Below are 17811 nucleotides of genomic sequence, written 5' to 3'. Positions count from 1 at the left end.
CCTCTAACGTCAGGAACAAGACAAGGCTGTCCACTCTCACCACTTTCGTTCAACATAGTATGGGAACTCCTAGCATCCAACTTGAAAAGGAAGACGTAAACCTGTCACTATTTGCAGATGTCATGATAATATATAGAGAAAACACTAAAAGCTCCACTAACACACTATTAGGTTGAATAAATGAATTCAGTAAAGTTGCAGGATAAAGAAATTAACATACAGAAGTCATTAGCATTTCTGTACACTAATAATGACTGATCAGGAAGAGACGAAAACAATCTCATTTACAATTGCATCAAAAAGAAATACCCCAAAATAAGCTTAAGTGAGCAGATGAAAGGCCTGTACTTCGAAAACTATAAGAAACAGATGAAAAAAAATTGAAGATAATGCAAAAAAAAAAAAAAAAAAAAGGAAAGATGTTCCATGCTGATGGATTGGAAGAACCACTATTGTTGAAATGTCCATACTACCCAGACCAATCTAAAGATTCACTGCAATCTCTATCAAAACACCAATGGCAATTTTCACAGAATTAGAATAATCCTAAAATTTGTGTGGAACCACAAAAGAGCCTGAGTAGTCAAAGCAATTTTGAGAAAGAAGAAAAATGCTGGAGGTATCATACTCCCTGATTTCAAACTATACTACAAAACCACAGTAATAAAACACTATGGTACTGGCAAAAAAGTACATAGCACATAAATCAATGGAATAAAGAGCCCAGGAATAAATCCCTGCCTATTTAATAGGTCAGTTAACCTGTGACCAAAGGAGGCCCTGTGGGGGGAAAACAGACTGTCTAGTAAACGGTGTTAGGATAACCGGATAGTTACATGCAAAAGAATGAAACTGGACCCTTATGTTGTACCATATACAAAAATAAATTTGAAATGTATTAAAGACTTGAATTTAAGACCTGAAACTATAAGACTCCTACAAGGCAGTGAGCTCTTTGATGCTGGACTTGGCATTGTGTTTTTGGGACAGCTCCTCAGGCAAGGCAATAAAAGCTAAAATAACCAAATGGAACCACACCAAACTAAAAAGCTTTTACACAGTCAAGGAAATCAATAAAATGAAAAGGCAACTTACAAATGGGAGAAGATATCTGCAGACCCTACACTCGCTAACGGGCTGATATCCAAAATGCATAAGGAACTCCCACAAGTGAATTATTTAAAAAACTGCCCAATTAAAAAATGGGTGGAGGACTTCTATAGACATTTTTCCAAAGAAGACCTGCAGATGGCCTGCAGGTTCATGAAAAGATATTCAACATAACCAATTATCAGGGAAGTACAGATCAATAGCACAATGAGATATCACCTTCCACCTGTCAGATCGTCTATTACCAAAAGACAAAAAATAATAAATGTTTGTGAGGATGTGGAGAAAAGGGAATCCTTTTATTCTGTTAGTGGGAATGTAAATCAGCGCATAGTGGGAAACACTATGGAGGATCCTTGAAAAAATTAAAAACAGGGCAACAATATGATCTAGCAATTCCATTCTGACTACTCATCCAAAGAAAATGAAAACACTGATTTGAAGAGCTATGAGCACTGCTATGTCTGCTGCAGCATTACTTATGATAGCCAAGATATGAAAGCAACCTAAGTGCCCACCTGCAGAAGGAGGGATAAAGAGAATGTGGTAAGTACACACACACACACACTGGAATCTTACTCAGCCATCAAAAAGAATGAAATCTTGCCATTTGCAACAACATGGATGGACCTAGAGGGTATTATGGTAAGCGAAATAAGACAGAAAAAGACAAATACCATACGACTTCACTTATATATAGAATCTAGAAAACAAGACCAACAGACACACAAGACAGAAGCAGGCTCATCGATATTGGGGAACGAACTGTTGGTTGGCGGAGTGGGGAGGAGTTGGGGAGAAAGTGTAAAATTCATGAAGGAGATTATGAGGTACAAACTTCTAGTTATAAGATAAATAAGGCATGAGGATATGATGCAGAGTGTAGGGAATATAGTCGATATTATTGTAATAATTTTGGTTACAGAGGATAACTAGACTTACCATGAGGATCATTTTGTAATTTGAAAAACATCCAATCACTATGATGTACACCTAAAACTAATAAAATATTGTATGTCGATCATCAACTAAAAGCAACAACTAAAAAAACAACAAAACCCCATAATATGCAGCACCGTGCACCAACTGAAAGATTCGTAGCCCCTCCCACAGGCTTCAGAGCCACTGAGCGTGGAGAGCTTGGAGAGCTCGGGCTGGTTCCCACTGGACCGTTGGATAGGACACAACACCAGCAGTTGTCAATGCCCTTACGTAAAGCTTTTTAATTCTGTAGTTAAGTCATCTCCACTTTTACTGATTTGGGGCTGCCTTATTCATCAGTTAATGAGAGAGAAAAGTTATAATCATTTACTATGATGGTAGATTTATCATTTGCTTGTAATTTTGTTAAATTTATATATTTTAAACTCATCAGTTACATACAATTTTAGATGCACTAGATCTTCCTGGTAAATGAATCATTTCATCGATATGTAGTGATCTTATTTATCTCTCACAATATTTTTTTTGCCCCTGTGTCTATTTTATCTAAGACTAATAGGGGCATACCAGCCTTCTTGGAATAGTATTGGTCTGGAATATCTTTATTTCAGCTCATAAATTTCCATCTTTCTCTGCTCTTATTTTTTAAGTTGATGCTTTATAAACAGCACATAGATTTTGTAGGATTGAAAATTCTTGTCTTTTACCCAGAAAGTTTCTACATTTACCAGGATGACCTATTTGCTTAGATTAATTTCTATCATATTATTTGTCTTTTTTCTTTTTTTTTCCCCCCTCTCATTTCTTGCATACTTTTAAATAGGCTGAATTTCTTTGTTGTTGTTTTCACCTTAAAATATCCCTATACTAGTTTGGAAGTTAAATATTTTACTTCCATTCTTTTGGTATTTCCGTTGACATTTCAACACGCTAACTTAATTTTCAAATTTAAACAATTTGTTTTATCCTCCCAAATAATGTAATTAAATTATACAGTTATAACAATGACTGATTTTAAAAATTACATGCTATTTTTTTTCTAATATTTTAAATCTATCTTTTCTAAATAGCAAAAATTAGATATTACTACTGCGGGTGTCTGGCTCTGTACTTGTGTTTTCTCTAATAAAAAACCTGATAAATAGCACATCTCCTACCTGTCCAAGTTCTGAGCTAATTACAAGATAAGCAAGTGTATGGGGAAAAATGACTGGTATTTGAGAACATGATTTAAATCTGTGCACCAGAGAGCTCCCTGATCCTGAGCCCCAGAAGAGACAAAATTGCCCACAGGCAGTGGTGAATACGTGGTCCTGTGCGTGTGGGAGGATGTCCCCGTAAGCACGGCTGGGGAGCGGAATGGAACACCGGCTTCCTGCCAATAATGAAGCATCTGATCACAAACATCATAAAGAAAGAAATCAGTCTACGGTACCACTGCTTTTGTTATACGGTAAATCCTGTAATGGCAAGTTTGTAATTAATGGAAAAATACTCTGTTCCATCTACTTTGTAAGTATCTGAACCTCTTACAGGAAGTTGGAAGTTTCTAATCTTTAAAATATTTGGGAAAAGTTGATTAGCAAGCTTTTATTATTTCTAAATGTTGACGTGTTCTTTGTACAAGTTCTGTGTACACTTTTAGATACGTTTTGTTAAATGAAATGTGTAAGTATAATAAATGTAGCATTAAATGAAGTGATAATAGTAGCATGTGATTTTCACATACAAAGTCCCTGGGACGTTTAAAGATCTTGGCAACAATTCTGTCTGTCAAACGTGCCAAATACTATTGAGCGACACTGACAAGAAAGGGGCATCACTTTCATGTGCATATTTTTACTGGAATGACATTGGGGTTTTTTAGAAGGATTTTGCTGTTTATTCAGTAGTTTGGTAAGTTATTATTTACATTTAAGTTAATTTATAAAATGGTTTCCCTTCAAAACAATTTCACTTAGAGTTTATTTTAGGTCTTTTTTTTTTTTTAAAGATTTTTTAAAATTTATTTATTCGACAGAGACAGCCAGCGAGAGAGGGAACACAGCAGGGGGAGTGGGAGAGGAAGAAGCAGGCTCATAGCAGAGGAGCCTGATGTGGGGCTCGATCCCATAACGCCAGGATCACGCCCTGAGCCGAAGGCAGACGCTTAACCGCTGTGCCACTCAGGCGCCCCTATTTTAGGTCTTTGCAGAATCATACCAAATGCCTTTTATCTACTTAAGTTACTATAGGATTTCTTCCTTTAATGTATTGATATAATGAATTATCTTGGCAGATTCCCTGATATTAAACTACCTTTGCTTTACCCAAATTATCCTTATTTGTTCATACTGTATTTTATGTTGATACACTGATGAATTTTACTTGATCATTTACATAGAGAATTTCTCCTTCTATATTCGTAAGTGAACTCTGCCTATAGGTTTGTAGAACCTTACCAGTTTCTATAGTAAGAGTCTGCTCAGTATATAAAATAAATTTGAGGAGTTTCAGATTTAGTTAACATCAGATGTATCTGATCTTTCAAGGACGGGTAGACAGTTGTAAAACCATTCTGTCTTGGTGTTTGTCTGGGTGTTTATTTTTAAATCTTAGAACTTTAATTAGCTTTCCAATCTCTTCTAAGAGCTTTAATTACCTTTCCAATCTCTTCGGTTTCTACTTCTTGAATCAATTTGAGTATATTTCTTCTGTTTTTTTGAATTCCACACCATTGAATTGCATGTAATATTCCTTTAATTCTTGTCATCTCTGCTATAATTATTTCTTATTGTTCCTAATTTTTTAATATAATATTATAAGTATATAATATATACTTCATTCTTTTTTGATCACCAAACTCACAAGGGCGTTTCAAATTTTTCTTTAATTTCAGTCACTTTTTATTATAAAGGCATTGAACACTATGCATTTTCCTCTGATCAAGCTTTTGCTACATCCCCAATGTTTTGCCACGATGTGTTTTCATTTCATTGCTGTGTAAATGGTTCAGAATTTTAGTTTTGAAACTTCTTTGATCAAAGGCTGGATACAAGACTTGATTTTTAAACGACTTCTTAGTAATATTTTTTATTTTATTTTTCTAATTCTCATTTTTATTGGGTTATCAAAAATATAGCCTGCCATGTGTCTCCTTTTTAATATTAAGGTTTTGTGTGTGTGTGTGTGTGTGTGTGCGTGTGCACCCACACGCACCGAATACATGGTAGATTCTTTTTATATATTCTAAGAGCATATAACATAATTATATTATCTTTTAAAAGGATGTTAAGATGTATGTGTATCTATAAAAATAGTTTTGATGACTATATTATTTAATTCTGTGTTTTTTAAATAATAAGTTTCTATTATTATCTGAAAGAACTTCAATTAAAATATCCCACTAAAACAGTTTATTTTTGTGTATGTTTTTGTGTTTCTAATACTTTCTCCTTATATTTAGATGCACTGTGTGGCCATGAAAGATTTATGACTGTCATATCTTCCTTATAAATTATAGCTCTAGGGATCACAAAATTTCCTCTTTATCCTGTTAAGCCTTTTTATTCTTAGATTTCACCCTGTTTAATATTCATACTAAACCCCAGTTTTCTTTTTATTTGTATTTCTTAGTATCTCTTAGCCCATCCTATTATTTTTCAACCTGTCTTTATAGTTCTTGTGAACAATATATAACTGGATTTTGACTTGCAATGTAGTATCATAGTGGTGATCTTTTTTTTTTTTTTTAGAGAAAATCAGTATTTTTTTTGCATTTTTTCCAGCAATATTGAAATATAACTGACATATAATATTGTATAAGATTAAGGCGTACAACATAATGATTTTATATAAGTATATACTGTGAAATGATTACCAATAATTTTAGTTAACATGTATCACCTCCCATATTTATAATTTTTTTCCTGTAATGAGAATTTTTAAGATATACTCTCTTACCAACTTTCACATATACAGTACAGTATTTTTAACTATAGTCACCATGCCATACAATGTATCTCCAGAACTTATTCATCTTATAACTGGAAGTTTCTACTGTTTGACCACTTTCACCCATTTCTCCCATCCCTCACCTCTAGCAACCACCGATTTGTTCTGTTTCTGTAAATTCCATATTTTAGTAGCTAAAATCTGGTCCCCCACATTTAGCATATCCACTGATAGACTTTCATTACTTCTACCTTCTTTTATATTTTATTGTTTTCTTTTTTTGACCAGCTTTTTTCAGATTATAACTTTTCCCATTCCCCTTCACAATTTGTGAGCTCTTACTTTTTCTCCTCACTAGTGTTAACCTTATTTCCAAATTCTCAGAATTCAAATACATATTTTCTACTATTAATAATATACCAACTATTCAGCTATTTTTTCTCAGCAAGGTACTCTGCACCCCCCCAAGTTTTCCATAGTCACACCAGTAGAAGAAGACCTTAAGCTCATTTTATCACCCAGTTCCTCCAATGTCTTGAGTTATGATAAAATAGTTTCATATTTGTAGTTCAAGCCTATTCCCTTGCGTATGCGTGACTGAAATATATCTTACCACTTATTAGGAGAGAGATCCTAGATATCATTGTTTTACCACTTCATCTTTTCCAATCCTGAGGACTCCGATTTGAGTCATGTGTTATTTAGAATATTTTTTTGAGTATTTTCATCAGATTGTGTACACAGGTGACATATTCTCTCTTCGTAACTATTTGTCTTTCGTCCTAGTGGATGAATATCTTGGCTGGGTAGAGGATTCTCATGTTATAATGCATTGATCTATTTTCTTAGTGTAATTTAACCTTTAGCTGACTTTCAGTGTTAAGGAAGTCCAAATCAATTGAATACTATTTCTTTTCTTCTTAATTAATCTAAACCTTCCAAATTGAAACTTATAAAACTTTATCTTTGGATTTTACCAAGGTATGTCTATATATGATTCATCTTGCCAAAAACTTGGTAAGCTATTTCAATCTACATATTCAATTTTTTATTTAGCTCAGGGAAATTTTTTTCTATAATCACTTAATTAATGCATTTCCTCCAACTGTTACTCCATTTTTTTTGTCACTTCTGGGACTCCCATTATTGATATATTAATTGTATGTATCTCTTTTCTAAGGATCTTATTTTCTCCACAAGGTTTATATTTCTTTAATCTTTTCTCCTGGTTTGTTATCACTTGATTTTTCGGACCACTAATTCAGACTGTTTTATTGAACTACAATCCTTTGATAATGTGTTTTAAATTAAAAAAAAAATCCAGGAAGGACAAGATATCTTAACAGAGGGTTGGTACAGGAGCACGTAACACTGTGGGATTTAAAATACATGGCAAACGGCATTGCAAAGTGTTTTCAGCTAATTCTAAATGTTCTATATCAGAATTCCAATTTTTAGGAACTGGAATACTGGGCAAATTACTAAGAAATGAGCTTATATATGTGAAGAATATATAACGAGAAAGCAGTAATCAAAGCTGGAGGAAAACAATAACATATAGAAAACTGGGGGGAGAACCTTCGTTAATATAGGGGCCAGAGTTCAAAATTAGGTAACCAGGAAGTTCAACCTGTTGCTCTATCTGAAGGATGCAGTGGCACTCACTCCACAATGACTGCCCTACTTGGAGAATGAGATGAAGACAAGTGCCTAAAGATCCAGGGGGAGCTGGAGTGTGACAATTAAACTGGCGCTGTCTGCTTCTAGAATAAAATTGCTCTCTAAAACCCACAGACTAATGGATTTAGGGTTTGGAGGGCCGATGAGCATGGGTGGTCCCTTATTCATACCCTCAAGCACGCCGGTTGTTTGCAAGTGAGGGGATGGGATATCACCCATACAGAACTGGCAACAACTCTTGCCCAACAATTCCAGTCTTCCCTGCACGTTCTCTTTACAGGAAGTACAAGCTGAAATGGAGTATACCATCTCTATGAATGCATGGAGTAAGACGATGGCTCAAGATTGGACAAAGTCCAAGGATCATGGGGAAAGTACAGTTCACAGAACTTTCAATGCTGCAGCTCCTATTCAATGCATTGAGAGGAAGTTAACCACCTCATGGTGGGAACAGAGAATGCACCTGTCCAGAGCAAGCGATAAATGGCCTGTGTGGGGAAAAGTTGGTTGGAGAAGCATTTGATAAGTGCCATCAGTATTAGCAGAAAAGTCAAGGAAAATGAGGGTAGAAAGAGAAAGCTGAGAAACAATTTGGAAAATAATCAATATCCTAGATATTTAGAAAAATTCTGAAGTCATGAATACCAAGGCAGCAGGCGTGTTTTCGCAGAGAATCAGCCGGAGAAAACAGAAGGTCAATGTACTGATGGAGGAAAGATGGATTTTCTCATCCATCTGACAAGTATATGCTTCATGTGTTGTGATCTGTGGCTGTCTCTGGGGTTTTGATCAGTTATGAATGTTATTTCATTATATGCAAGACCTGTGGGGGGAAAAATCCTCTATAAATGATCGGTCTTACTGCAACGTGCACCTCACAGCTGCATCCAGTTCGTAAATAATTGCACAAGATTTTTCTTGCCACGGCCTACCTCCCAGGTGAATTTAATATAGAATACATCAAAATAAAATAAAATAAGTTAGGTCAATGTAGTTCTATCTGAGCTTGTTACCACGTGAAGACCTTCTTGGAGTGAAGAATACTCGAGAATGACATCTGAAACAATAGTTCCTCAGGTTGATGAGCTCAGTAATGAATCGCTCTGTTACTTCCTTCCCAGAGTGATTAAAATAGCGCTTGAGTCCTTGAACATACTGAAGTGCTTGTAAATGGAGCAAACAGATGTCTGGTGAAAAACAAGGCAGGGCACACTCACTCAGGGGTCAGCGTCTTTATGGTGAAATCAAATCCCCTCAGCAAACTCATGAATGAAAATATTCCTTTCATATTGAAGAATTCTGAGATTGTGAGGGAGCTTTCTTTCCAAGTGGGTTGGTTGTAACTTGCATCCATCTTAAGAGTGTCTACTATGTATATTATTTGCATTCCCATGGATAGAGTCTGTCAGGGCATATATCTTACCTAATCATTCACTCACTCAAGAATTACTTAATTAAGCACCTACTGTGTGTGTGTTTTAGTCTCAGTGGATGAAAGAAAGCTGAATGAGATCTAGCCTGGAGCAGCACATAAACAAGATAATTGATACCCATTACTCACCACAATATTCTATATTGTGATACGGTTTATAAGTATAAAGTATTGTAAAAGTTCATTTTTGTTTTGTTTTGTTTTGTTTTGAAGCCAGGGAGATATTAGAAAAAGGCTACTTTGAGGATGTGAGCATTGAACCAGACTTTTTAAGAAAAGTTAACATCTATTTATGTGAGAATAGGTAATACAGGGAGAAAACCCAGGGATCAAAAGAATGGAGAAATGAGCAATAGTAGAATTATAACACTTGAAGAGACCACAAGGAAACATTTGATTCAGGTGATCTGTAAAATATCTTGACTCCAAATAATCTCTCTTCTCTGAATTTTTATAGTATTTAATTGGTATCGATGACATATTGCCTTATTTTTTATGTACTTGTATGTCTTAGCGGGCCCTTGGGGACAAAAATAATGTAGATCTTTCTATTCCCACAGCAAGTGCTTAGAAAGTGGTTGGACAGCAAAAACGTTTATCAGGTCAAAATAAATATATGGCAGAGAATGGTCTTAGAAATGGCGGGTGGGAAACACCTCCTCTTACTACTTTTTGTTCTTTTTGCCCATTGAAATAATAAGATCTGATTTCTGCATCTCTTCATTTTCCTTCGTTTCTTTTATCCATTTTATTATAGCCCTTAAAAATGCACATCTCATTACTTTCTTCCATTTTCATGTGACATGACATCATTTCCTTCATGCCCCTCATTAGATTATTTAACGTGCTCATCTCATTACACCTTTCCCATCTTGCATCTCATTACGCCCCTTAAACATGCACATCTCATTACACAGTCCTTACATATCTCATTACACGATTCCATTTTTGTATTTCATTGTCATTTCATTTCTGCATTTTATTACATTAAAACCTAGTTCCCATTATATCTTACATATTTTGAAAATTTATATACTCTCCCTGCCTTCTTTTATGCATCTAATTATACTGCCTCTCCTTTATGTGACCAGCTCATTACACTTTTCCTTTCACCCATCTCATTTCAGCCCCGAAGGATGCCCATCTTACAGGACACTTCCTGAGACAGCTCATTAAACCACCTCACGTATTCACCTCATTACAGCTTTTTAACATATACGTCTTATTACATAGACCCGTTCATGAATCTCATTAAAATCTCGGAAGGCACATATCTCACTATTCTCTCCTAGCTTATGCATCCTGTCACATCACAACTACACATCTCATTAAAATGTCTTTTTATTATTTTAATATGCCCCTTTATTAGAAATGTCCTATTTACTACTATTTCAGTACTTCAGTACATTTTTGTATTTCTGCGTAGAATGAAAATGACCACATATCGTACAAAAGGGGGTTTTCTTAAATCGTATTCCGTATATCTTTAAATTATTATGTTATTATATTGGTGCTTCTCACACTGGTGCCCCTGGAATGTTAACAGAGATGGAATAAAAATAAATTTAAATAACTTCCGGTTAGTAATAAATTTATAAGTTTACATGGGTTAAGAGAAAATTAACTAATTAAAGTTAAAACTTTCATTCTTAATTCAGGACTTCTTGGAGCTTTTTATATGCTATCGAGAACTATGAATATTCATGAAGGAGATGTGGCCTGTAGCATTTCTCAGATGAATCAGCCACTCGGTCCAGCCCCAAGCTGTGTATATTAACTGTTTCCAGAACTTGTACCCTGTAGAGCACGGCTTAAGAAAGTCTGCATTATAGTATTTCATATACATGCATATTTATATTCACATCGGTATACGGTTTTGTATTTACCACTATTTATTTTACTTGCAGCCCTGCATTGCTTTCTAGAACTAATGACACTTGCACAAGGGATTTTTTTGATTAATGCCTCCTCACAGAGGTTCCTAAACTGCTGGGTAATAAAGTCACCTGAAGAGCTTGGTAAAAATACGAAGACCCTGGGCCCATCCTGTTTAGGCAAGCCCAGGCTTTTGCGTTTTTTTTTAGCAGTTCTCCAGGTCATTCTTTTTTTTTTTTTTTTTAAGATTTTATTTATTTATTCGACAGAGATAGAGACAGCCAGCGAGAGAGGGAACACAAGCAGGGGAGTGGGAGAGGAAGAAGCAGGCTCATAGTGGAGGAGCCTGATGTGGGGCTCGATCCCATAACACTGGGATCACGCCCTGAGCTGAAGGCAGACGCTTAACCGCTGTGCCACCCAGGCGCCCCTCTCCAGATCATTCTGATACACACCAAAGTTTGCGAACTCCTGCCTTTTTGGTTGTGTACTGTGTCACGTTCTATGTGAGAATACAGAAGCACGTTAGAAGACACGAGAACGGGCCAGAGACTTGTAACAATTCAACTCTGACGGCCGCTTGCTCTCTCCGGAGCCACGACACAGAGCTACACAGGTATTTCCTCCCAACGAGCTGGCCTGCTTACCCATCTAACTGCTAGCAATACACTGAAGCCACAGTAGCCCCCCTTAGCCCGCAGGGCATACATTCCAAGACCCCCAGTGGATTCCTGAACCCGGGGGTCGTACCGAACCCTACATATACTATGATTTTTCTATACATTTACCTGTGATAAAGTTTCATTTAAAAATTAGGCATCATTGTAAGAGATTAACCACAACAACTAATAATAAAACAATTATAACAATATACTGTGACAAAAGTTACGTGAACGTGGTCTTACTCCAGACATCTTATGTGCTCAACTCACCCTTCGTGGCCTTGCGATGCCGTGAGACGATAAAATGCCAACTCTTGAGAAGAAGGGAGGAGAAGGACGCAGGTGCCGTGGCGGAGCAATGGGTTACTACTTACCTTTCGATGATGCGTCAGAAGGAGGGTCGCCTGCTTCCATGCCGTAGCTGACCTCTGGTAACTGAAGCTGCAGAAAGTGAAATTGCAGATCAGCGGGGACTGCTGTGTTTACCAGCTGGAGGACAAGTCTTGGCACAAGATGGACCTGCATCCCCTCTCCACCGTTATCTGTTGATCCTCGGTGGGACACACCACCTCTCTGAGCATCAACTTCCTCAACTGTAAACACTTTCTCATACCATCGCTGTTAAGAATACTTGAGTGGGGCACCTGGGTGGTTCAGTCGGTTAAGTATCTGACTCTTGGTTCGGCTCAGGTCATGATCTCAGGGTCCTGCGATCGAGCTGTGTCAGACTCTGTGCTCATGGGGTGGTCTTCTTGAGGATTCCCTCTCTGTCCCTCTGCCCCTACCCCCACTTGGGCACACCCGCACTCTCTCTAATAGATCTTTAAGAAAAAAAGAATAAATGAGCTTAATACATAGACACTTATCACAATTCCTTGCTCAGAGTGACTTCTCAAGGTGTAACAACTATTATCAATAACTTTACATTAACTTTTCCGCCTTTAAAAAAAAAATTGTTTGTTTGACAGACAGCACAAGAGAACACAGGGAGAGCAGCAGAGGGAGAGGGAGAAGCAGACTCCCTGCTGAGCAAGGAGCCCAGACGCAGGGCTCCAACGCAGGATCCCAAGATCATGACCTGAGCCAAAGGCAGACGCTTAACCGACTGAACCACCCCAACGCCCCAACTTTACTGCCTTTTGAAACCACTAGAGTGTATCAGCGGATCCTCGGGTAACAGAAGTATTAAATGAAGACATAATTTCCCTATATGATGAGTAAGGGAGATTGTACCTGAACACCCCAAGTTGGCATGCGAGGGAGACCCTAGCATATATGATAGATTACCATCCTATCAAACAATAGAAATCCAGAAGTTACACATTCATACCTGCATAAAAATGCTGTGCGAGTGACCAGGATACTTTGGGAAAGCAACCTCTCTCCACCCCCAAGCTGATGAGCTAACGCTGATAAAGGACCCTAGCCGAGTGGTTCTCAAACGTGCCTGCACATTGAAATCAACTGAGGAAGTTTACTGCTGCCTGGGTCCCACTGGTCGATTCAGAACTAACTGATTTGTGATGAGGTCTGGGCATTTCTCAATTTGGGTTTGGAATCTGTCTGTAAAGAAAAGAAGCTACAGCTTTGCTTCGCTTCTGATCCTTATAGAATTAGCATATATGCTATTCTGATTTGTACACTTAATTAAAAATCTGATCTTGGCAATATTCATGGCCAGGGTTGAGAGTATCAGTCAGCAATTACTCGGTAAGTCCGGGTACCAGTGGGGTGCTAGGTGCTGGGTGGGAACTGAGAGGCCAGTGAAAGGAAGTTGCTTCTCACTCCAAATCGTGAAATTACTGAATTATAGGACCCAATAGCTTCTGAGAAAGAACAGGGGCTGGTGCCAAAATTGTAAAAGGGCTCTAGAATAATTAGGAAGAAAGCTACAGCATTTATTTTGGGGAAAATATAAAAAATGCTACACCCATTTTGGAGAAATGCTAGTAACATTTTCATTAAAATCACGAACAAGGTAAGTATGCTTAGTGGTTGATCTTCGTTTGACATAGTTTTGGAAATTCTAGCCAATGCAATCAGCTGAAACAAAAATAGGAAGTATACATATCAGAAAGGTTTTAAAAATTATTACCGTTTGCAAATGATGTAATTTCCATGTGAAAACCCAAGACATAAAGCTTTGTATCTCATGATTGGACTGCTACCATATAAATATACAAAAATAAATACGCCCACTGGCTTTCGGCACTATCCAATCCAAAGAAATAACACACACAAAAAAATTCATTTTCTATGACAGCTTAAAATATAAAGTATTGGAAATAATTTTAACAGGAAATGTGAAGTACCTTTGTATTTGCTGGTTATAAAGCTGCTAAGACATTGGGTTTCTGTCTTATCTATTTACTCCCCTCAGACCATATGCATTTGCCATTTTTCCCATGGAATTTCCAAAAACAAAAAGAATAACCCAAGGGTCTGTGCCTAAACAATAGGAATTATCTTAATTTAATAAAAAACATAAAGATTACAGGATAAAAGGCATATTATTTGTGTAAGTAAAGATGGGTCCCAGATGTGGTGTGTCTCACTTTGAACTATTCCCAGGTCTTCTCTTCCAGCCACTACTACATAATGGTCTATGATCCAGTACCCATAACCCCAAATGTAGCCAAGTGAAAGAACTCATCTCCTGGTTACGTGGTGACATTTGAACCCATAATCTCCAATTCTAGTGACTCCATGAATTTGTCTGAGAGCTGTGTATTGAACGGGGGCATGCATAAATACCCTTGTTCTCAGCTTTTTTGAAACTTATGCTAAAACTGTACTTCCCAACCCATCTGAAGTTAGGTAAGAGCATGTAACTCTCTTTGGCCAACAAATATGAACAGAAGTAATCATGTTGTCGCCACTGGATGAAAGATCTGAGCCCGGGCACCATGCGCCACCGCACCACAGAAATAAATGAAGACATATGTCAAGAAGGAACTTCCACTAGCCTCAGTCCCTGAGCAGCTAACACGTCTAAAACCCCCAGCCAACCCAGAGTGAGAAAGAAAGAATGTGTGAATAAGGATATAGTTTCTAACTCTATGTATGTTATGCAACTGACACTTTGGAACTTTTTGTTACCACAAAAAATGTAGAAGCCTTAAGTCACTACAGTTGGACTAGAGAAAGTCCATTTCAGGGTTTCTGCAGAACTAGAAATAGGCAATGGCCATTAATTCATTAGCTAGTCCAAACATGTGATGATTACTACCCAATTGATATCAAGCAAGAAAAAGTTGGTAGCCAGCTACTAGTTTGATTTTAAGTAGCATGGAAAAGTCTAACTCTGGCTGTTATATTGTTGCAGTGTCATCAGAATCAAATAGGATGTGAACTATGGAGATTAAAGTATTATTCAGTGATCTGAGAGTTGTACAATAATAATTGGGTTTTTTTCCCCTTATTCTTATGCTGAGATATTGCCCCTCTGTTTCTTTGGACTGAGAACCAACTCCTGAAACGGTGTGGGTACTTTGCCCTCGTGGAGTAGCTGGGAAAGATGATTGTTGGACGTGGAAAGGAAAATAGCAAGGAAACACTGTAGAGCAGGAGACAAGGAAAGAGGAGAAACAGGGATGTAAGGGAAACGTGTGCATACTATAACCTCTTGGATTTTTCCTGGAAGAACAAAGAATGATTTAAATTTAATAAAGAGGGGAAAGATAGGGACAAAACAAGAGGCAAAGACAGAATAAATGGGGGCAAGGAAAAGACACAAGCATAAAAGGATCATTAAGAAGAAACAAAAAACAAGCGAACTGAGAGCAAATTAAAGAACTAGGGGAATGCCTGCATGGTTTTCTAAGTACCGTAATGATTTTGGTTTTTTCTAATGAGATGAACACAACAGATATAATGCTATTCATAAATAACCAGATCACCTTCTGCAGGGAACATTGCATTTTCAGCTTACTAGTTTATAATAAATAAATATTCACCAAAGTGCATGATTCTTGAGATTGGGTCATTTAGAAACTTCCATTCCATTAAAAGTAAGTTTTATTTCCTTGACAAAGGCCACTAGCTGAAACGTCAATTGCCTGTCCTAAGGGATGGCACCTGTAAGTAAAATAAACATATTTTTAATAGAATAGATGGTCAAAGTGACCTTATCTCAAGATAGCATGCACTTTGGTGAATATTTATTGTTGAATTAAAGAGATTCTAATGCCAAAGGACAGTAGTTCCTCTCCATTACCTTTCCTTGCTATAGAAAGGCGAAAATTTTTTAAATGCTCAAATTGCTTTCAGAATTTACCAATCATTGAGTAAAACATCACACACATAATAAACACTATGAATAATTTGAGATAAATCTGCCGGTTCAGATTATAAATATTAATATGATGCTGAAATTAATCATACATCCTTCCAGCCAAAAATTCTTATTCTATTTATCACTGATACCTTTATTTGTTACTCTACGACATTTAATTGGTTTGCAATATATTTTCAAACAGTAACAACTAAAATCGAAGGCCATTACTGATGTGAAACTGAAATGTCAAGCTCTATTTTTTAATTAAAAATAAGTTCAGTGGTACGCTGTATTTTTAAATCTTAACTCGGCAAAAAATACCTACGCTTATATTGGATCTAAGTGGAAGGTCTCAACTGATGACAGATGGAGAAATGACATAAGATAGGATAGTTCATTCAACGTAGTGAAAATTATACCAAATCCCCAAGGAAAAAAATGCCAGAAATGTTCCAAGATGCCTCTGGATGTGTTGAAGTAGATTTACAAAATCTAGTATTTTCAATTATGAAAGATCTTTTGATATCATGTAACTAATGTCCTTTATTGGGGCACCTGGGTGGCTCGGTCAGTTAAGTGTCTGCCTTGGCTAAGGTCCAGCTCCCTGCTCAGCGGGGAGTCTGCTTCCTTCTCCCCCCACCCAGCTCCTTCTCTCTCTCAAACAAATAAAATCTTTAAAAACGAAAACAAAAAACTAATGTCTTTTTTTTTCAAGATTGATACATTAAGTCCCAGAAAGTTCAAGAGAGTTCACAAGATTCATACTCCCTGATATTTGTAGAACTGGAACTAGAGCCTTGATTCTTTGCGGAGGGAAAAACAAGGTACTCCCTTCAAGTTCTAGGCCATTCTGCCTGAATCACAACCATTGCCATCAATATGCCTACTTCATGGTCAATGTTACACAAAAAGACTTCCTGTATAAGCTATGTGTAAATTACCTACTGCTACATTTAAAAATCATACCAAAACTTAATGTCTTAAAAGAACAATAATTATTATCTTTCAGAAATTTGGAAGCAGCTCAGCTGGGGGCGGGGGGCGGTTCTGGCTCTGGGTATCTCGTGAGATTCAGTCAGATGTTGGTTTGAGCTGGAGGATCCACTTCCCACAACAACTTCCCCTCAGGGCTGGCAGGTTGCTGCTAGCTACTGCCCATACCCTCAGTTCCTCTGTACATAGACCTGGTCACAGGGTGGCTGGCTTCACCCAGAATGAGAAATCCTAGAGACAAAGCTAAAGCTTCAATTCCTCTCATAGCCTAGCCTCAGAAGAAGTACTATCTCTTTCACCATTCTGTGTGTCACATGGGACCAATTCTCATTAAACATGAGAGGAGATTACGCAAAGGCATGAAGACCAAGAGGCAAGGAGTATTGAAAGCAAATTTGGAGTCTACCACCATCTGCCATTGTCTTACATGACTGACATCATTCCCACATGCAAAATATACACATTCAACCAAAAGGCCAACAAAATCCTTAACCCTTTCTAGCAAAGAGTTCTTTCTCAATCTCAAGACCTGTGAACTAGAGAAGATATCTGTCTGTTACACACACCATCAATGGTGAGAGATGATGACTACTGTAGATCCATTCAAAAACCGGAGCAAACAGGAGATACATAGGAATCACTGGTTAAAAAATCTGAAATCCAGCCAGGCATGTGTTGGCAGTTTCTTGATTAGGCCTGGGCCCTATTCTCTTGGAAAGATCTTCACAGCTCTTGGCTCTGTCCTCCGGGCTCCTTCTCCCAACCCTCTGTCATCGCTCTTTTTCCATTATAAATGGCCAGTGTTTTCAGATGAATACTTTTCTCAGCTTGCTTCCTGCCTATAGCCGTTCATAGGTCTAAAGGACTCTTTTCATTTTGTATTCTTTGTCCCTTTCAATTCAAGGAGA

At 37.3% G+C, this 17811-nt stretch overlaps 1 protein-coding gene across 5 annotated transcripts in view; it reads right to left on the bottom strand.

The window, feature by feature from the left end:
- Positions 1-17811, bottom strand: part of LOC123795729 (uncharacterized) — a 486557-nt gene that overhangs the window by 78415 nt on the left and 390331 nt on the right. For all 5 annotated transcript variants that reach the window (XR_015722978.1, XM_087858964.1, XM_087858965.1 and 2 more), the window contains one exon: positions 12009-12075. Coding sequence is in view for 4 of the 5 variants with exons in the window: in XM_087858964.1 (XP_087715090.1) it covers positions 12009-12075 (67 nt within the window). In the remaining variant the exon portion in view is untranslated. The remainder of the gene's footprint in view (positions 1-12008; positions 12076-17811) is intronic.

Source organism: Ursus americanus, chromosome 35 (genome assembly GCF_024610735.1).
Source record: "Ursus americanus isolate L20-20 chromosome 35, mUrsAme1.1.p, whole genome shotgun sequence".
Classification (NCBI taxonomy): domain Eukaryota; kingdom Metazoa; phylum Chordata; class Mammalia; order Carnivora; family Ursidae; genus Ursus; species Ursus americanus.
Note: the sequence above shows the minus strand (reverse complement) of the source record. Positions and strands in the feature narration are given on the sequence as shown.